The sequence below is a fragment of the Squalius cephalus genome, assembly GCF_949319135.1.
Source record: "Squalius cephalus genome assembly, chromosome: 13".
NCBI classification, from domain to species: domain Eukaryota; kingdom Metazoa; phylum Chordata; class Actinopteri; order Cypriniformes; family Leuciscidae; genus Squalius; species Squalius cephalus.
Window position 1 is genome coordinate 31,177,606 of NC_137134.1, and position 20,870 is coordinate 31,198,475.

At 37.3% G+C, this 20,870-nt stretch overlaps 2 protein-coding genes and 1 long non-coding RNA gene across 3 annotated transcripts in view; 1 reads left to right on the top strand and 2 right to left on the bottom strand.

Moving 5' to 3' along the window:
* The window catches only part of LOC307169983, a 553,579-nt gene that overhangs the window by 245,962 nt on the left and 286,747 nt on the right, over nucleotides 1-20,870 (bottom strand). The window lies entirely within an intron of this gene.
* LOC307169921 (uncharacterized protein) overlaps nucleotides 1-20,870 on the top strand; it is a 181,525-nt gene that overhangs the window by 103,674 nt on the left and 56,981 nt on the right. The window lies entirely within an intron of this gene.
* Nucleotides 11,661-19,116, bottom strand: LOC307169978 (uncharacterized protein). The gene is made up of 4 exons (XM_079890886.1): nucleotides 18,988-19,116; nucleotides 15,887-16,216; nucleotides 13,650-13,769; nucleotides 11,661-13,249 (listed from the first exon to the last, which is right to left on the bottom strand). The coding sequence occupies exons 1-3, from the start codon at nucleotides 19,037-19,039 to the stop codon at nucleotides 13,687-13,689; spliced, it is 465 nt and encodes a 154-aa protein (XP_079747012.1). The 5' UTR covers nucleotides 19,040-19,116; the 3' UTR covers nucleotides 11,661-13,249; nucleotides 13,650-13,686.

Genomic DNA, 20,870 nt, shown 5'->3' on the forward strand with positions numbered 1-20,870 from the left:
TCACGATAGTACGAACAAGTCTTTGAAGAAGGGTGACGCTAACGGGGCTCACGATAGTACGAACGAGTCTTTGAAGAAGGGTGACGCTGACGGTGCTCACGATAGTACGAACAAGTCTTTGAAGAAGGGTGACGCTGACGGTGCTCACGATAGTACGAACAAGTCTTTGAAGAAGGGTGACGCTGACGGGGCTCACGATAGTACGAACAAGTCTTTGAAGAAGGGTGACGCTAACGGGGCTCACGATAGTACGAACGAGTCTTTGAAGAAGGGTGACGCTGACGGGGCTCACGATAGTACGAACAAGTCTTTGAAGAATGGTGACGCTGACGGGGCTCACGATAGTACGAACAAGTCTTTGAAGAAGGGTGACGCTAACGGGGCTCACGATAGTACGAACGAGTCTTTGAAGAAGGGTGACGCTGACGGGGCTCACGATAGTACGAACGAGTCTTTGAAGAAGGGTGACACTAACGGGGCTCACGATAGTACGAACGAGTCTTTGAAGAAGGGTGACGCTGACGGGGCTCACGATAGTACGAACGAGTCTTTGAAGAAGGGTGACGCTGACGGGGCTCACGATAGTACGAACGAGTCTTTGAAGAAGGGTGACGCTGACGGTGCTCACGATAGTACGAACAAGTCTTTGAAGAAGGGTGACACTGACGGTGCTCACGATAGTACGAACAAGTCTTTGAAGAAGGGTGACGCTGACGGGGCTCACGATAGTACGAACAAGTCTTTGAAGAAGGGTGACGCTGACGGTGCTCACGATAGTACGAACGAGTCTTTGAAGAAGGGTGACGCTGACGGGGCTCACGATAGTACGAACGAGTCTTTGAAGAAGGGTGACGCTGACGGGGCTCACGATAGTACGAACGAGTCTTTGAAGAAGGGTGAAGCTGACGGGGCTCACGATAGTACGAACGAGTCTTTGAAGAAGGGTGACGCTGACGGGGCTCACGATAGTACGAACAAGTCTTTGAAGAAGGGTGACACTAACGGGGCTCACGATAGTACGAACAAGTCTTTGAAGAAGGGTGACACTAACGGGGCTCACGATAGTACGAACGAGTCTTTGAAGAAGGGTGACGCTGACGGGGCTCACGATAGTACGAACAAGTCTTTGAAGAAGGGTGACACTAACGGGGCTCACGATAGTACGAACAAGTCTTTGAAGAAGGGTGACACTAACGGGGCTCACGATAGTACGAACGAGTCTTTGAAGAAGGGTGACGCTGACGGGGCTCACGATAGTACGAACAAGTCTTTGAAGAAGGGTGACGCTGACGGTGCTCACGATAGTACGAACAAGTCTTTGAAGAAGGGTGACACTAACGGGGCTGAGAGTAGTACGAACGAGTCTTTGAAGAAGGGTGACGCTGACGGGGCTGAGAGTAGTACGAACGAGTCTTTGAAAAAGGGTGACACTGACGGGGCTGAGAGTAGTACGAACGAGTTTATTTGTTAGTCTAGCCACGGTGTTAAATAAAACCTAGGATTGTTTTGGTTATTTTCTATTAGTTTGCGGAGGTGCTCAGCCCTGGCCGCTTTTAGGGCCTTTTTATAACGTGACGTACTGTCTTTCCAAGCGATTCTAAAAACCTCTAAATTAGTTTGTTTCCATTTACGCTCTAAATTACGGGTTTCTCTCTTTAGAACACGCGTAGTATTGTTGTACCATGGTACTTTAATTTACTCTCTGACCTTTTTTAGTCTCATAGGTGCAACAATATTCAATTTTCCAGAGAGAATGGTGCTCATAGTGCTGGTTAGTTCCTCTAGTTCATCTGTTTGTTTAGGTTCAGACAGCAGCTGAGACAGATCCGATAAGCAATTTGAAAAATGATCTATGGTGGATGGAAGGATTGTTCTGCCTAATCGATAACGCGGCGCAGCATGATATATTACAGGGGTGCATAATATGCAAGTTACCATGTAATGGTCAGTGACATCATCATATGATATCTATATCGGTTCGAACGAGTCTTTGAAGAACGGTGACACTGACGGGGCTGAGAGTAGTACGAACGAGTCTCTGAAGAAGGGTGACACTGACAGGGCTCACAATAGTACGAACAAGTCTTTGAAGAAGGGTGATGCTGACGGGGCTCACGATAGTACAAACGAGTCTTTGAAGAACGGTGACGCTGACGGGGCTTTAAACTGCCTAAATCATGCCTAAATCATGCCGTGATTTATATACATAAATACATTATAAAACATTTAATCAATGTGTTAATTATGCATGATTATGCAGTTAACATATGTATTAGTTTAACTATTATCATTTGCCACTTGAACAATCCTTTGGAAAAAATTTGTGAAATCACAAGTTACCTACGCTTCATGACAGATGTGTGTATATTATTCTGAAATAGCTCTTTTAGACCCCCTTTACTGTCAATGCTAACACTGTGTTCTGCTTGTTTTAAACAGAAAGTTAAGCGCAGTGTATTTTCTTTTAAATAAATTTAGATGTCTGTTTTTGTTATACTTGACTAAAACTCCTAAGTGTCCTCTTTTAAAGGAAACCATGGCTAGCACTGTAGTTATGAATTGCAATCATTTAAGTTTATGTCATTTTCCAGTGTATGCTCAAAAATGGGGATGACAGGGAAGAGGCTAGTTTATTGCACTTTTATGTCCATTTGTTGTTTAATTCTTGTGATTATTTGTTAGTTGTTTATTAACATTTACTTTATATTTATGTTCATTTTTATCAATATTCATGTCATAGTAAATTGCAGTTCATATGAAATATACATATTTATTTATTCATTTATTTGGATCTCGCTTAGGGCTCTAACAGAGTTTGGGCCAGCCCTGTTCAGGCTACTGAATGTCCTTATTGTTGACGTGTGCAAAAGTGGATGTTAGTCTTTGTACTTTCTTGTAACAAATGTATTGTAACCTGTAACATTTTGCCTTTTGTCAAAAGCATTTTGTCAAGATGCTGATTCTTGTTTTTACTGCTAAGTTTGTGGATTTTTCTTTGTGTATTTATGGAATGAGATTTGGCCTTTCTGTGTTCCTTTATGTGCTCCTATATATATCTACGAAATCCCTGCATATGATTCATGTGTAGCACTATTCTGGAATAAAACGGAAAACATCTGGCTAATGAACACTTGCATCTCAACATCGAGTTTTTCAAGCAAACATTGAATCCTTTGTAGAGTGATCATTGTTTGTCCTTGTACATTCTGGAATGTGATTTCTTTTTTTTTACTAACATGCACTAAACTTTTACTTTTAACATTTAACATAGGATCTCATCTCAACAAATCGGAACAAATAATTTTTTTTTATTTTTTTTTTTTATTATTTTAGCAGTTAACAGACTGAATCAAATCTGGACAATAACTGGATGTCCACATTTAACTAAATACAAGTTCACAAAATAGTCATGAATACAATATTGTAATATGAATTATCATTGAATGTCACTGCAAATTGTGGAGTCCATGGGGAACAGTGAATGGGGGTGTAATGTACGGGAGCCAAAGAAGGAAGATGGATAGGTGTCAAGTTTTCCAGAATTTTGTTTCACCTCTGCTCAAACTTGAGATGGCATTCAGACTATGAAGGACGCAAGAGGACAACTCATTGAACTTTACTGTTTTTATTTACTACTATTTGCAGGGGCATTGGCAGAAGCAATAGTAGAAGCAGAAGTTGCAGTAGCTGCAGTAGGTTAATAATCTTTAAAAGAAAGATTGAAACAAAACAAAATACATTAATATAAATGAAGATATTATTTAAACTAGCATTCAACATCTCATTCACAATCACCATATTAACTACAGTATAATCAACTAAATCAAATGCCTTGACAATAAATTATAAATGTTAAGAAACTTAAAACACACCTTTCAAACTCAAATAATTGGTCAACACAAATCATACAATTGCATCAATCAGTAGTGATGGCAAATGAAGCTTTGGTGAAGCACTGAACCACTTAGAAGAATTGTTTTGAAAATGGGTTCCTTCCACAAAGCTTCAGTAACAGCGACCTAGCCTGGTGAAGTGCCAAGGCTGCATCTAAATTATTCCAGCTAGATAGTGGACAAGAGGCTTTAAGACGAGTGAAATAAATCTAGTGCACGCACCTACCCACAATACTACTAAACACAATAATGATATTTTACAACTTCAAAGTTGAAATTTTACATCAAAATAATTTAAGTTTAATGTGCATACCAGTTGTGTCTTCAAGTTTGAATTTGAGCTGAATGTGTGAAAGTCCTTGTTAGTTAATCAATAGATCTTTTCCAAACTTTTTCACCTGCATGTGCTCTCAGAGGTGCACCACTAGATTGTTCCCCCCTGGAAACACAACTTCTCTGGTTCCAGCTCAGCCACCACACTGCACTGTCCTCTTCAGGAATTTCTTTACATGGAGGAACTTGAAGTGAATACTAAATTTTTATTGACGAAATAGTAGGTTTTAGCCAAAGATCTAACGGCAGGTGTTTATAATTGAAAAAAAAAAAACAACAAAAACTAAACACAATTAAACCATAACTTACAATAACTGACAAATCAACAAGAGAAACACAGGGGCAATACAGGCTAACAAGCTTAACAGGTTAACAAGATAATAAGTCACACCTGGTGGATTATTTATTGTGTTCCTGTTTCCTTGTTTCCATTGCTGTCTTGTCAGTTTCCTTAGATACACTTGTATCTTGTATTAAGCATCACTGAACAGTGTATTTATACCCCTTGTGTTTCAGTCAGTGGTTGTTGGTCATTAGTTATCAATGTTATCAATGTATTGTTTAAATTTATTTATTTTGTCACTATATTTACCTTTTGAGACAAATCTAGCAACTTCTTGGACAAACCTTATCTAGATTCCGAGACTCATTTATGTTTATATATATATATATATATATATATATATATATATATATATATATATATATATATATATATATCAGTTAACTCGCCATTATGACATCATCTAGCAACATTTAGCGATCAGTTTTAGCAATTTTCCATTGAAAGCAGTTGTCAACACTGTTAGCTATGTTTCCGTCCAAAGTTGCGAATTTAACTCGTGCGTTAAATTGGAATATCACACAATACATTTGCAAATAAAGCACCGTTTCCATCCAGTGAGGCGAAGAGAACTAAATTTTCACTTCCTGATAAACTGGCGCTAAATGTCACTAAGAAAATTAAGTACGAGAAGCTACTGTATTGTCATATGTAATTTCTTGCATCTCAGACTGCGCAGAAGAAACGCAATAAATATGGTAACATTTTTATTTAATTTTTTTCTTTGGGAACGCAGTTGTGTAAGACATTTCTGGGAGGTAATTATACAGAAACACTTTGACAGCAGACTTTCCTAAGGCGTTTCAAAATGACCTAAACAACATTTCAGATGCTGTGCAACTAGATCCGTTAGTCAGTTATGTCATCCCATCGCACAATTCACATTACTTTTTTTGATGTGCATCCTGGAAATTATTCGGATAAATGTGTTTCCATCACATTTTATGCGCATGTTTTTAAATCGGATAAAAAATGTATCTGACTCAATTGCGCATTTGTAGAATTTATATGCATCTTGGTGTTTACATCAAACAACATTTTTGTATGTGATATTCCAAAAAGCACATAAAATAGGTGGGTGGAAACAGCTATATTGTCCTTATACAATGCTAAGCTGTTACAGTACTTAATAAAGACTGCTTGCTAAGATCTTCACCTTTCCTTGTCCCACCCGTAATAAGAAAACAGGAAGTTTAACAAATGTTCAGGGACAAACAACGAGAACAAATCACAGGAGGAGCAGCAGCAAGGGGGTGAAGGCCTATATCACTAAAGTGGATGTGCAGCCTTCATGTTTTACGTAATTTAAATAATGTTAAATGAATACGGAAAATACATTTTCAGCTTTATCTACTGTTATCTACCCCATAAGACAATGATTTATCAGGACACTTTTTACTGGGGTTTACAGCTACTGTTTTTGTTAAAAAAAAAACTAAAAAAACATGATGATAAAATGTACATCTCATTTAAAGCTCAAGCTTCTGCTAAAAGTTGCTTCATCTGTAAAAGTTGCTGGCACTGGTGCCACTACTCTCAAATCTTATAGTCTGGCGCCCTGTTTAAAAAAGGAGTATGAGATCAAGAATAGTTCCTCTTCAAAAACTCCTCTTGCAAAATCTTTAAATAAGTACTGAAACTAGCAGAGCTTGTCTGCAGGATCACAGCATGCGTATGTGAGTTCATGGATTTACTGTATAATATACTGTATATAGAAATGCATATACCCTTGAATATCAATCATGATATTTCACAAACACATAGTAATATCGCTGTTTGATTTTAGTAGATCTTTTATTTGTCAGTTTCAGTATTTTGTAAAGCTGTTTTGTCTAAGCAGAAGTGAAATGTTTTCATATGAACACGAATGGAAAACAAAACACCCTTCACCCATAAACGATTCTCACCTCAGACACATCCCAGACAGCAACATAGTGTTGGCATTAAAAAATTACTGTCAGGATTTACTAAAGAGGCGGTGTGGACAGGGTTATTATTTGCATTTGCAGTTTCCTTTTCAAACGCACAATTTATGGGAGGAGAGTAATCCTGTTAAAAAAACGGTAAACTACTGGCAGCTGTGGTTGCCAGCATCATACCGTAAAAATACGGTATGTTACTGTTTTTGAAATTAACAGCTAAAGTTTTGTCAGCTACAGTATAAAACTGTAATTTAACTATAGCTGTTTAAACATTAACAGTAACACGCCATATTTTTACAGTATGATGCTGGCAACCACAGTTGCCAGTAGTTTACCGTTTTTTTACAGAATTATTTTTTACAGTAAAGGTCATTTTACTGTTTTTTGCGCCATTATTTAGCACCCCAAAAAGCATTCTTTAACCAGACGGTAATATGCGCTGCAGCTCTTGGTAGATGTTTAGTAAATCTGGCTCATGGTCTCTTTAACGAGTCAAACATAAAAATTGCTCCAATGAACCATACACTGTAAAAAATTTCTAACCCTCCCAAATCAAAAATTTCAAGTGACCGATAACATCTAAATTTTTCCATTGGCCCAAGTGAAATTCTGTAAATTCTAAAATAAAATTTACAGATTTTCACTTGGGCCAATTGAAAAATTTAGATGTTATCGGTCACTTGAATTTTTTTATTTGGGAGGGTTAGAAATTTTTTACAGTGTACAATTTAGATGATTTGTAGTACAAGGCAAATTCTTTTTAGGGGATAATTTCTTCATCAATCTTTAAGTATCACATGTGGTGATTCTCACAATCCCTAAACTCAACCAAAGACAAACTGAGAGCAAGGACATAGATCTGATAGTAGAAAAAGACTGAAGCTTGATCATGTTTTAATGGCAAGAGGTGCATACTCCACAAGATCCTCCTCTTTAATATCCTGTGAAAAAAAATACAAGAGATGATTATAGGCTACTAAAAAACAAAAATGAAGTGTGACCCTCTTAGAAATGAACTCCTAGAAAGACACTTGACTATATTGGCAGTATAGTTAAGTAATGTCAAGTTGGACATTAACTATCTGATCTGATATGTGATTTTGCTGTCATATGGTTTAACAGAGTGAGTTTCTGCTAAAATAAACAAACAAATGTTCAGTCCACTTACATTAGTAAAGAAGAACTTAATTTGTTTGTATTGAGACTAAATGAACCATTTGTGATGAAATAACTAATTGCATTGTGGATCTACTGTATACTTCCCAGCATGCTTTTAGCACTGCATTAGGAGAGTACATGTTGAAATAAAAGAAATGCTGCCTAAAAATGTAGAAAAATAAATTACTTTATCTTTTCTGGAACTATGTTTTCCAATAGAGCAGCTTAAATAAGGAATCTTACCAATTTCTGTGTGTTTCTTTTGTGGAATGCTGTATCAGCGTACGTGATCTCTTTATCAGGAGTCTGATCTGTGTCTACAACAACAATAATAGATGCATTAACAACAAGACACAATCTTAACTAGATCTGTTTATTTTGCAACATGTTATATAGGACTGTCAGAGTTAAAGCATTAATGTATGCAATTAAATGTTTGAAACACACAAGATAATCAGTGACCAAGAAAACCAAAACTGAGCAGAGCAGAGAAACATGAACTAAATAAAACAGAATATAAAAGTCCCCAAACGTGACAACAACAGTGTTGAATGCTTCATTTTGATTGGTTGACGTATATTCTAATGTGTCCTATTATTTTCCAGTAAATCCAGTTAAGGTAGTTCCCTTTTGTGGTCACTACGAGTTACATCGTGACGTCTCCGTTCCCTACTCAGGGAACGACGGTTACATACATAATCGAGACGTTCAATAGCCTACAATAGCAAATGAATAGTGCCCACAAAGACACTGACCAACTCAATACATAAAACTAACAATAGGATAAAAATTTGAAGCTAATTACTTTTCCCCACTAACACACACACCGACAGAATACATATTTTTGATATCAATGCGTTAGTTCATGCGTTCATGACCTCGAGATTAGATTACTGTAATGCTTTATTGGCTGGTTGTCCTGCATCCTCAATAAACAAGCTACAGTTAGTCCAAAATGCCGCCGCTAGAGTTCTTACTAGATCAAGAAAATTTGACCATATAACACCAATTTTATCATCACTGCATTGGTTACCTATAAAGTTCCGTATTAATTACAAGGTATTGCTACTGACTTATAAAGCCCTAAACGGCTTAGCTCCAGTCTATTTAACGGATCTTCTATCGCCCTATAATCCATCACGCTCTTTAAGATCACTAAATTCGAGGCTTTTGGTCATACCTAGGATATCCAGATCAACCAAAGGAGGGAGAGCATTTTCACATTTAGCACCAAAACTCTGGAATAGTCTTCCGGATACTGTTCGTTGCTCAGACTCGCTCTCCCAGTTTAAAACTAGATTAAAGACGCATCTCTTCAGCCAGGCATTTATATAATATTTTTAATCTTACAGTAAAATCCGGTCTTTACCTCATAAACGCCAGAGGAGAACTGGCCCCCGACTGAGCCTGGGTTCTCCCAAGGTTTTTTTTTCTCCATTAGGTCACCTGATGGAGTTTTTCGGTTCCTTGCCACTGTTGCCTTTGGCTTGCTCAGTTGGGGATACTTAATTTAATTAATCAATCAATCAACAATACTATTGATCAGCATTATCAAACATGGATGTTTTAAACTAGAAACAAACACTGATGTACTATTTTATTTAATCCTGTGAAGCTGCTTTGATACAATCTGTATTGTGAAAAGCGCTATATAAATAAAGTTGACTTGACTTGAAAATATTTTGCAACTGAAAAGCTACATGTCGTTTGGGTTTCACTTGCCTTCTTGATCAGTTTTTCCGTGTTTCCTGCAGATCCAGATGATCCCAAATCCAGCAACAATCATCAGAGATCCAGCAGTAGAGATCAACACTATCAGAGACACTGAGATAGAAGAAGAGAGTGTATCCAGCTCTGTAATGATGAAGAAAGAAGTGAACGCATCAGTCTGATCTCCAATAGAAGACAGAGATCAGGTCAGTAAACACACACATCTATCATCAGTGCTGTGGTACCTGCACATGTGTGACAGAGTGTGTTGATGTCCAGATGTGTGGTCTGGTTGCTGATGGGATTGTTCAGCACACAGCTGTAGGTGTTTTTATCCTGATATTCCACCTCCAGAGGTAGAGAGAGACTGATGCTGAGATCACACACACTGATGCTGGACAATACACTGATTCCTGCGTACCAGGAGAGAGTCGCATCACACACATTCAACACTGATGAACACACCAATGAACATGATGATGATGAAGATGATGATGATGATGATGATGATGATGATGATGATGATGATGATGATGATGATGATGATGAACAGTCTCTGCTGATGACAGGAACAGGCAGACGAGCTGAGAAACATGGGAAAATAAACAGACATATGAATAAGTCTACACAACAATTTTCAATCCAGTGTATTGAGAGTTTTTACAGTCTGTTACCTCAAACTTTAAAATGATTCAACAATTCAATATGTTGATGTATAAAACAAGTGTAAAAGACAGGACAAATGATCTCTACTCACCATAGACAGAAACACTGAATGTTTTTGAGGTTATTTTCGCTCCCCTTATCACTAGTTTATAATCTCCAGTATGTTCAGTTGTGGTGTTTGTGATGGTCAGAGATCCAGTTTGATCGTCCAGCTTCAGTCTGTCTCTGAATCTCCCATCAGGAACATCATCATATGTGTAGGAGATTCGGTTCTCTTTGATTTTAGCGATCTGAGAGTTTTCAGCTCCAAATGTCCACAGTATGTCGTCGTCTTCATGTATTTCAGTGAGATCAATGTTTAGAGTGACAGAATCTCCCTCCATCACTGACACTGACTGTATTTCATTTGTCTTAGTGCCAAACACACCTGGAGAACATAAAGAGGTTTTGATGGTTTATAAATCCTAAATCATCTGCAGTTTTTATTATTTTCATGTGAACTGAAGAACATTCACAACAGCAGTGAAACACAAAATGAAAGGTGAGATATGACAGACGTGTGTGTGAGTGTGTGTGAGAGAGAGAGAGAGAGAGAGAGAGAGAGAGAGAGAGAGAGAGAGAGACGCTTTGATCTTTATTTGCTTTAAATGTATCTGCTGTACAGCAAAATCAAGTTTAAAAACTTTACTTGTGCAAGATATTTCATGAGACACTTAGATGAGATGTCTCTCATGCTCCCATGGTCCTTTACATTTTGACTGAGTTTTGTAGCTGTATTTATAAACTTGTATTTTTAGAAATGTATTTTTAGACATTTACATTCAGATTACATTTTAAAGATTTCCATTACTTTCCATGACTTTTAACATTTTAGAGCTGGAAATGTCATTGTCTTCAACAGAGACCTGAATTCAACGTAAGCAGATCTCACAGTATTCATGATCCATTTGTACAACTATAGCCATCGAAAATAGCAGCTTTTTCACTAAACTAAACCAAAAAATAAATGTATAACTTACCGATCAGACGGCACCAGCACAAACAGAACAAAGCAAACACGTGAAACATTTTCTTCCGTTGTTCAGCTACTGATGAAACTATGTGCTCTAACACTCAGTCTGGTGTGAATCCTCCCACAACAGTTTGACCCTCCTAGTTTCACACATTGTATTTGCACATGATATATTGTTAGTTCATCTGGCTGTTATTAAGATTTTAACTGTTCATAATGGATTCTTTATTTTTGGCATTTAACACACTTTTTGTAACTTTCTGACTGTTAAATGGCTAAAAGTAGAAGACTAGTGTGTGAATTGTGTAATTTACCATTTCATGGTAAAATAGAGCCTAATAACTCTAGTGATTTTAAAATGGGTGTGCATATATGTATTCCATTCTCAGTGAACAGAAAACGAAAATAAATATTTAAACCCGTCTGCAATGTCACAGTATCAGTTTTACTGAAGCTCATCCTCCGAGTCAAACTGAAACTGCTGCGGTCTGATTCCTGTCATCAAACACTCTTCACACTGTTCAACATGATCTGGTTCACTGGTGTGTTGAGTGTTGAATTATTCCAGAATAACACTACACATGAATCTACAGTTTTTTTTATATACATACATAGAAGCGTGTAAGGGATTTATCAATTTTTATTTTGAAAATATACAAAAAATGCATAAACTCAACAGTAAAAACATGAATCACAAAAGGCACAATGTTACAGGTCACAACACATTTGTTACAAGAAAGTACAAAGAAAAACATTCACTTTTGCACATCAACAAAAAAGAACATTTAGTAGCATATACAAGGCCGGCCCAGATTTTAGATAGCGCTGAACAAAACCAACTCAATAACTCAACAAAATAACTCCATAAATAAATAAATACTTTTCTTTCAACTGCAATTTAATGTGATATGAAAAGGATACTGATAAAAGTTGAAATAAATTTGAAGTGGTAATAAACTAACAAATCTGTAAAAAAAAAAAAAAAAAAGAATCACAAGAATTAAACAAATGGACATAAAAAGTGCAATAAACTAGCCTCTTTCATGTCATCCCCATTTATGAGCAACACTCGAAAATGACATACAGTAGGCTACGTAAACATAAACTATTGCAAATCATTTTTACAGTCCTAGTCATTGTTTATTTTAAAAGAAGACACTTAGGTTTTTTGATTAAGTATAAAAAAAATATAAATCAAAATTTGTTTGAAAGAAAATACACTGCGCTTAACTTGCTGTTTAACACAAGCAGAATGGCCCACATTGTAAGCTTCGCCAGTAAAGAGGTTAAAGCGTGAAGATGTCACACCCTCTGGAGGTGTGTGAGCCAATAAGAAGTGTTTAACATTGGCAGTAAATTATGTTAATGCCAAGCCAATGTTTTGTGCAATAATGTACAGCACCTTGGTCAACAGTCGTTGTTTTTAGTGGTGCTATATAAATAAAGTTGAGTTGAGTTGAGTTTTCCTTTGGAGGGAAATTTCTTTACGACCCATTGTTCAGGCAGGCCTTTAAACATGTAATTTGATTGGATGTTTAACACAAGAATCTTTAAGATGCTTATAAAACAAATGGGGGACGAAGATTAGAGTTTATAGAGATCAAACATGCCACACATATGATTTTGGTTAACCATAGTATGCAACAAAGTCTGAAACATTAATCCTGGAAGTTTACAAGAATACAAAGGCCAAACAACATAAAAGGAAAATCATGAGATGGCAAAATTAGATACATGTTTATATATTTCTCACGTGGTTATATATAGAATATATAGGATTAGCATGGTTGATTTAAAATCCTCACCAAAAATTAAGTGAGCATCACAGCCCTCTGCAAATTCCAGAGTTTGTTGGATTACTCATTAAATAAATGAATAATCTGTGTGTGTCTGATTGGTCCATGCATTCTTCAAAATATTTTCTTTTGTGTTCAGTAGAAGAAAGAAATGCAAACAGGTTTGAAACAACTTGAGGGTGAGTATATGATGACATAATTTTCATTTCGAAGTGAACTATCCCTTTGAAGTATTCAGTAAGAAGAGGGATTTTCACTTTCCGGCATTAAAGGTGCATCAAACCCATGATCGCTGTGATTTCCGCTGCCAAATGAATTTCCGAGGAGTCACATTAACTCAGAAGTTAATCTGGAATCATCAACAAATCCCATGCAACGAATCCTTGCACTGACGACTCGCCAACCGAACACACAATCTACCGGAGCAAGACAGACACATTTCACGACCAATGATGGACATCAAAGACTTATTTTACATCTTGTGAAAAGGGCATTATACCACCCCTTTAATTGGTTGCTTCAGGTGTGTTTGATTAGGGTTGGAGATGAACTGTGCAGATTCCGTTCTCGTTTTGACAACCCACTAACTACAGAAAATATTGTATTTGTAACACATTACAGCATTATATACAATATAATTTTTGTGAAACACACTGATAAACTGATGAACTTTGCATGTTTTCTGTTTGAAAAGCACAAACTCTTACTTTGGTCAATTAGAAAATAAATACACGCTTTAACATATTTCTAAACATTCTATTTGCACAATACATCTCCTAATTAGATTTTGTATAATCAGCTGTTCGTTATACTTGCCCTTTTTTCTCACTGGTGTATATCTCCTGTAGCGATATTAAATCACAGCAGCGACTGCTACATTCACAAACAGCAGAACAACAGCAGCACTTATTCCTGCTATAACAGCTGAAGCTGAACCTGAATGAAGACAGACAGTCATTATTACTGGAGATCATCTGATAATTAATTTGACCAAACCTGAGACTGATATTAACATCTTTTTATTTTCAGTTCCTTGATTTTGATTTAACTTGTAAATTGCAGCATCTGGTGTGTTTTTGAGCAACATCAGTTAAAACAGCATCAGCTCTGTGAGATCAACAGAAAACAACGTTCACAGGAAAACTGACTGATATTATGCACTTTTGCTGTTAACAATAGACTTCAAAATTGTAAGTCTCTTTAGAAGATGATTCTTTTTTTAATGTTGAGTTAAAAAGCTCACTTTTTCAAACAGGCCACAATTAAAACATTTACTGAGTCGATTTATAGGGTCTTGAAACCCTATGTGAAAACTATGTGAACAGATATGTACAGACTGCACATAACTTAAAACACTAAAATAAATTGATCCCTCATAATTTGAATAAATAATTCCCTCATAAATTGAATAAAAATTTCAGAGCATTTCAGAGAACTGAGCGGTTGTGCATGCTGAGTGCACAAGACCCCATTTCGTATGGCGGTGTTGACAGCATATTTTTTTTAACTTTCTGTACGGCTCCGCATCCAAAGATGTACGACTTCGCCGTTGTATATTCTTTGAAACTACAGGGGGAAACTCTTGAGTAATTGTCCTCTAAAATATCAGGAATCAGGGGTGAGAAGAAGTAAGGTACACACGTGAATGTTTATTTTAGTACACTTCACCAAAACCTCCATCCTAAAAAATGCTGGGTTGTTTTTTAACCCAGAATGCTGGGTCGAGTCTGTTGGGTAATTTTATCACATTTTTAAACACCTTTGGGTAGTTTTAATTTTCCAATTGTTGGGTTAAACCTGCTGGGTCGCAATGCTGGGTTGTTTCACGAGCTTCGCGTCTTGGAGATGTTAAAATTCGCTCCCAAACTGTAATTCTGAGAGGACAAAGGGGCAAAGCAGCTGGGTGCAACTGTTTTAAGGTAAGTTTATATAATGTTTAATTTTTTTATTAATAATTAGTTTGAATTAGCATAATTATAACTTTTTTTTCGCAGCAATAATTCTTAAACTTATACAGATTAAAATTGGTGATGCAACTTGTACGACAAACAATTGTTACCTCAGAATCAGATATTGACTCACATAGTCATTTTAAGGAATGTGAGACAACAGATTAATACAGTTAATGATTCTTTATCACAAGGACCCATGCAATGATCACTCAGACCAAAATAGTTGAGTAATATGACTCACTGCTCTTATGTAAAACACCTGCAATTGTCCATAACGACATGTAAATTCATATTCATATTCATTTATCATATTCACATCCTGCGCCATGTTGTTTAAATAGCAAATGCATTTTCGCCTATTTGTGCGCCCATGGGCTGCTGGTCTGTGTTCAGGCACATTGTTGGCGCGTTGCTATTTTGAAGACACTGAAATAGACTGCGCCATTGACCGGCAAAAACCTGGTCTAAAGTCAATGGCGCGGTATTTATATATAATTTGTTTGTTATTTAAACAGCACCTTAGTAGGCTAATATGCGCATACGCTCTGCTTATTACACACAGGGTGTTTGAGACTTTGAGTGCTGCTGATTGGCGAAGCACTGCTATTTCTGCGGAGCGCCTGAGAAGCCCTGTGGTGAGGAGCAGAGAGTTCGCTCTGAGTGTTGCACTAATCACTCCGCCCAAGTACAAGTGCTTCGTCTTCTGAGAGTATAGTTCCCAGAAGATGTCTGTGTCTCATGTGACCTTGTTATTTGTACACGCTGTGACTAAACAATTCACAACATGTAAATAGGAAAATGTTGGCGTTATTTTGTCACTTATTGGGATCAGAATGCTACTGGAGCCATTTACCTCCAGTCTTTGTGCTAAGCTAGGCTAGCGGTGGGTGCGTCAGACAGAGTTAAGGCATGCACTGAGATGAAAAGGGTATGGACTTATCTAACTCTGGGGAATAAGCTTAAGTCCCAAAAAGTTGGCGTGTTCCTTTAAATAAATTATATTTATACTGCATGTGAATTAATATACAGTTATAGAGAAAAAAAATACTTCTGAATGTCACTGTAAAAATCTCACTAAACATGAATTCATAAATGACTCACCATGAACAGAAACACTGAAGATCTTTTTACTGTCGCTGCTGCCACTGATGATCCGTAGTTTATAAACTCCAGAGTCTGTGTTTCTGGTGTTTGTGATGGTCAGAGATCCAGTCTGATGAACCAGCTTCAGTCTGTCTCTGAATCTCTCAGTGCCTTCATTACACTGAACATCTGTACAGATCTTACTCTGATCTCTATTGATTTGAGCGATGCGAATGTCATTATAATACCATTTAATTCTGTCTTGTTGGTTTGTTTGAACAGCAGTGTTTAGAGTGACTGAATCTCCCTCCATCACTGACACTTCAACTGTATCAGCACCAGAAGCTCCTGTTAAAGAAATGAACAGTTTGTTATGAGCCAAACCACATTAAACAAAAGGAAAGTGCTGTGACAATGTTTTTCTAGACATCATAAAGATTGCAGTTAGAGAAATATTAATGTAACATGCAAACAAACAGCAGAAGAACATCATTGATTTACAGCAAGGAATGTGTATATAGCCTAATCCTGTTCCTGGAGATCCAATCCAGATCTAAAACTGTCTGTAATTATCAAGTGCTCATGAAGATCTTCATTTTCTGCTTCAGCTGTTCTTGATCATGGTTGAAGCTGAACTTTACAAGAAGTTAGATCTCCAGGGACAGAATTGGGCTCTACAGCATGAGATCCAGCAATGTTGTGACAATCTGACAAATTACAAAAACACATTGTGCACAGAAAGTTCACTTCACAACGACCCAATCATAAAGGACACCTCAATTCTCTAACTGCACTGCGAGTAATGAGGAGTGAGGATACACAGTGTTTCCTATGCAGGAGTCTTCGGCTGTGTCCGGAAACGTAGGCAGTGACTTGTTGTCTTGTTGCTCTATCAGGTAATGACTTTACAGGCAGCGTCTGCACACGAAGGTTACTCGCGAAACTTATTTCAGACACACTTCTGACTGAGGCAGTGTTACGTTTAATGATCTACAGCAAAATAGTGCGAGCTTAGGAGAAAACTAAGTGAATATTTAATGACTACAATGGTAATTTCTTGCTAGAAATGATATCATATGTGGAAAACGTTTATCAAAAATGTACATTTACACAAAATCTTGTGTAATCTTGTAGAGAAAGCTGATGCATGTAAGCTATAAATTATCCTCCCCTTCATATCTGTCACAATCATTTTAATGTATGTTTTACCTTTACAGTTTAAATAAACCACACATTTTTAAATAACCAAACTTCAACAAAGGCGAGATCCTTTGAGCGCAGCTGATAACGCAAGTGTCATGATTCCTGTCTTGTGTTCCCCTTGTCTTGTGTGGACTTATTTCCTGCTCTGTGCCATGTTTTGTAGTCCTTTGTAGTTTTTCTTGTTTATTAGTCTTCCCAGGTGTTTCTTATTTACCACGCCCCCTTGTTTAGCTTGTTTGTCCCTGTGTATTTATAGCCCTTGTGTTTCACTTGCTACTTTGTCAGTTGTTGTACATGTAAGGGTTGCTTCTAGTCTGGTGATTCTCGTGGTTTTGTTTCTTTATCCCTGAAGTTCTTTATTATTTATTCTATGTGTTATTTCATTAAAACCCTGCGTTTAGATCCTCATCTTCGCCTATCTTCAGGGCCGGCGCTCCGCACACGCACATCACGCACTGCGCGTAGGGCACCAAGTCCTTGGGGGGGCACCAAAAAATCTGGGTCGTGAAAAATCAATCACAACAGGCTACTAGTATAAATAACAAATAAAATATGTGATCCGTCACGGAAACCAGGGACACAAGTCGGCAGCACAACTTTCGAGCAAAATGAGAAAGAAGCGTTTTTTTTTTTTTTTTTTTTAAATTTGTGATTTTGTTTTTTTTTGCAGAATCTGTCAGTTAAGATCACGAAGAAGCCTCTCCATGTTTGAGATAGCAGTATTGGTATATTTAAAAGCGTACGTTTTGAGTTTGAAATCGGCTTGTTTTTCGGAGATTCTAGCACGCAGTAGGGGCGTGTCATTGTCGGTGTGTATTTCCATACTGAATAAGCCGGCGTGGCTACTTATTATGCAGCGCTCTGGCCGGCTCTATCTGATTTCAAAATTCAATGAAGATGGACGCCAATAACATTACGATGTCCAGCAATTGATTTAAATATTAGGTTACATGGGGTTTAATTTGTCGTTGAATGAGATGTAGCCTTGATGGTCCAGTGGTAGAGTTTTCGCCAGCTGTGTCAGAGGGTGTGAGTTCGAATCCACCCTCGAATAGGTTTTTTTTTCTCGTATAGTTTTTTTCTCTCATCAAAACGATTATGTTCATCAGTGGTTGTATATCAAGCAGGGACACGCAAACGTTTGCATTATGTTTTGTGATTTCAACAGAACGAATAGAGAGTATGCGCAACACAATGGATTGAAGCGCGCGTCGAGTGAAGACAGTGCAGTGTGTGCGCAAGCCACACAAGAAAACACTGTATCAGTGCCACTGATCGAAGCAGCAACGAGCACTTTGATCACTTGATTTAAAAAAAACTAATTTCAGCTAGTATCTTATTTAAAAAAACGAACGAAATGAATGCTCTGTCAGTTAACTGGAGATTTATTTATTTGTAGAATTGGTACATTCGTGTCGCGAGATGTTTTAAAAAGTGGTAGTAACATGTCCCCCATGGGGGGGGTGGGGGAGTACCACCAAGCATTTGTGCTTAGGGCACCCAAATGGCTAGCGCCGGCCCTGCCTATCTTCCTCAGCAACATTACAGCAAGTGACACTCGAGTGATCAAGTATATTCCAATATACAAATAAGATATCCATCTTAATTTTCTTTCCATGCATCCTTCTCTCGCATCCTAATGGCGGTGGAGTTGAGATGCAAGGAAAGGAAGCGAGGGCACATGATTTCATGTCATCATTATGAGATTCATAAGCTGATTCTTGATCTGTGTGTCTTAATTATGCCACTCCATGAAATGAGCTTTTACAGGGTGGGATGACGATACAAGCCCAAATGTATTACAATGGTGAAATAACAACACCCACTGCAGCAAAAAATAAAAAAATGATAAATGCATTTCTGTTGAATAAAAATCGATTAGATAAGAGAGACTAAACATAAGCTTAATATCTTACCGTGATTGATTAAGCACATGAGAAATAAAGGCAACATCAACAGAAGCTTCATTTCCACCACTTTTCATTTAAAACATCATTGCATCTTTTGATACGCAATAACGCTCTGGTCCTCCTCTGCACATGGACGAAAGTGAAAGTAATATGTTGGGACGCTTATCTAGCGCGATGACGTAGTGACGCTTCGTCATGTTCTTTGATCCTTTGACGCGTACGATCACATAATTGTTGCAAATATAATATTATATGGTAGGATTTACTATGTTTTATTTGTGGGGGGAAACGCAGTAGGCTACTCGATTATGTGTCCACGCGCCCTCAAACGTGTTTAAAACTATAACAATGTCAAGAATGTTTTGTCACAAACATATCACTTCAATTTATCAGCAATAATAAATAATTATAAATAAATTAGTTGATCGAAAGAGAGATAAACAAATGTATTTTCTAGGTCGTATAATAAGATCACTGCGAGAAAATTAAAGAGAACCTCTATTTTCACCACAGATTAGCCCGTAATATATGCAACGCGTTTAATTAGGCTACACGTGGCTTAATGTTACTCAGACAATGGCATAGACTAAACTCAGTAAATACCATAAAGTGTGCTGTGTGAAAAGCAGATGAGCCCAGAATATGAACGCAGCACATTTAATTCAGATGGTCAGCCTTTTCAACATATGACACATTTTATGTAAAGCAGCATTGAAATGATATGTAGGTGGGTCAATGACGTGACGGGTCTTTTTTTTTTTTTTTTTTTCAAAGGCCTTAATAATAATAATAATAATAAAACAAATATATAACATCTAAAGTATGTAAGGTAGTACAACTTGATCTCTTTTACTGAATCCAAAAGGTTTTAATTATATTTTACTACATATACAGGTATTTTAAAGATTTTGAAGTGTCAAAATGTAATTCGGTAAAACCGATATAGTAAATATTTAACCCTTAGGCTGCATTAGGGACATTTTTGTCCTTTTCATTTTTATTTCTTTGACCATTTTGGCTGTTTTAATGCCAATGGTATGTAATTTGCCACAGTTGTGACTTTTTGCATAAATTAACAAATTTTGAAAAAAATTTTTTAAATATGTATAACACACACGGTGTAGAACAAATAGCACCATTCAGTACCATAAGGGACAAAAATGTCCCATTGACTCCCATTAAAACGTCGTTTAAAGCCGGGGCCGTCATTAATACATAAATCATGATTTATGTTGAAACATTCTTTCATTTTGAAGCAAAGGCATTATATTTGCATTATATAGTGTATTTTACCAGATGACGTCACTACATGTGTATTCCCTATAGGGGGAAATGCACGCTATTTTCCTGGTTTCCACTATAGGGGCACTTGACTGTGCATGAAGGATTTGAATGGTTCAAAGATCTAAAAATTATGTTTCCGAGTATGTGTGGATGTCTGAGAGCGATGTGTGTCTGCGTTGACAAAAATTGTGTGTGTGTGTGTGTGTGTGTAGGGCCGTAATGCATGGTGTTTAGGCGAGTGACAAAAATCACAATATCCTGAAAGTCATGTTTTACTCTCTATCTCTCTCTCTCTCTCTCTCTGTGTGTGTGTGTGTGTGTGTGTGTGTGTGTGTGTGTGTGTGTGTGTGTGTGTGTGTGGATGTCTGAGAGCGATGTGTGTCTGCGTTGACAAAAATTGTGTGTGTGTGTGTGTGTGTGTGTGTGTAGGGCCGTAATGCATGGTGTTTAGGCGAGTGTCAAAAATCACAATATCCTGAAAGTCATGTTTTACTCTCTCTCTCTCTCTCTCACTCTCTCTCTGTGTGTGTGTGTGTGTGTGTGTATGCCTGAGAGCGATGTGTGTCTGCGTTGACAAAAATTGTGTGTGTGTGTGTGTGTGTGTG

What these genes read in the sequence shown, in the direction of transcription:
- LOC307169978 (XM_079890886.1), bottom strand. Translation starts at nt 19,039, where the DNA reads ATGAAGCTTCTGTTGATGTTGCCTTTATTTCTCATGTGCTTAATCAAT. An exon ending in CATGTGCTTAATCAATCACG is followed by an intron (nt 16,217 to 18,987) that starts GTAAGATATTAA and finishes TTTCTTTAACAG; the next exon opens with GAGCTTCTGGTGCTGATACA. An exon ending in CTTCAGTGTTTCTGTTCATG is followed by an intron (nt 13,770 to 15,886) that starts GTGAGTCATTTA and finishes GTCTTCATTCAG; the next exon opens with GTTCAGCTTCAGCTGTTATA.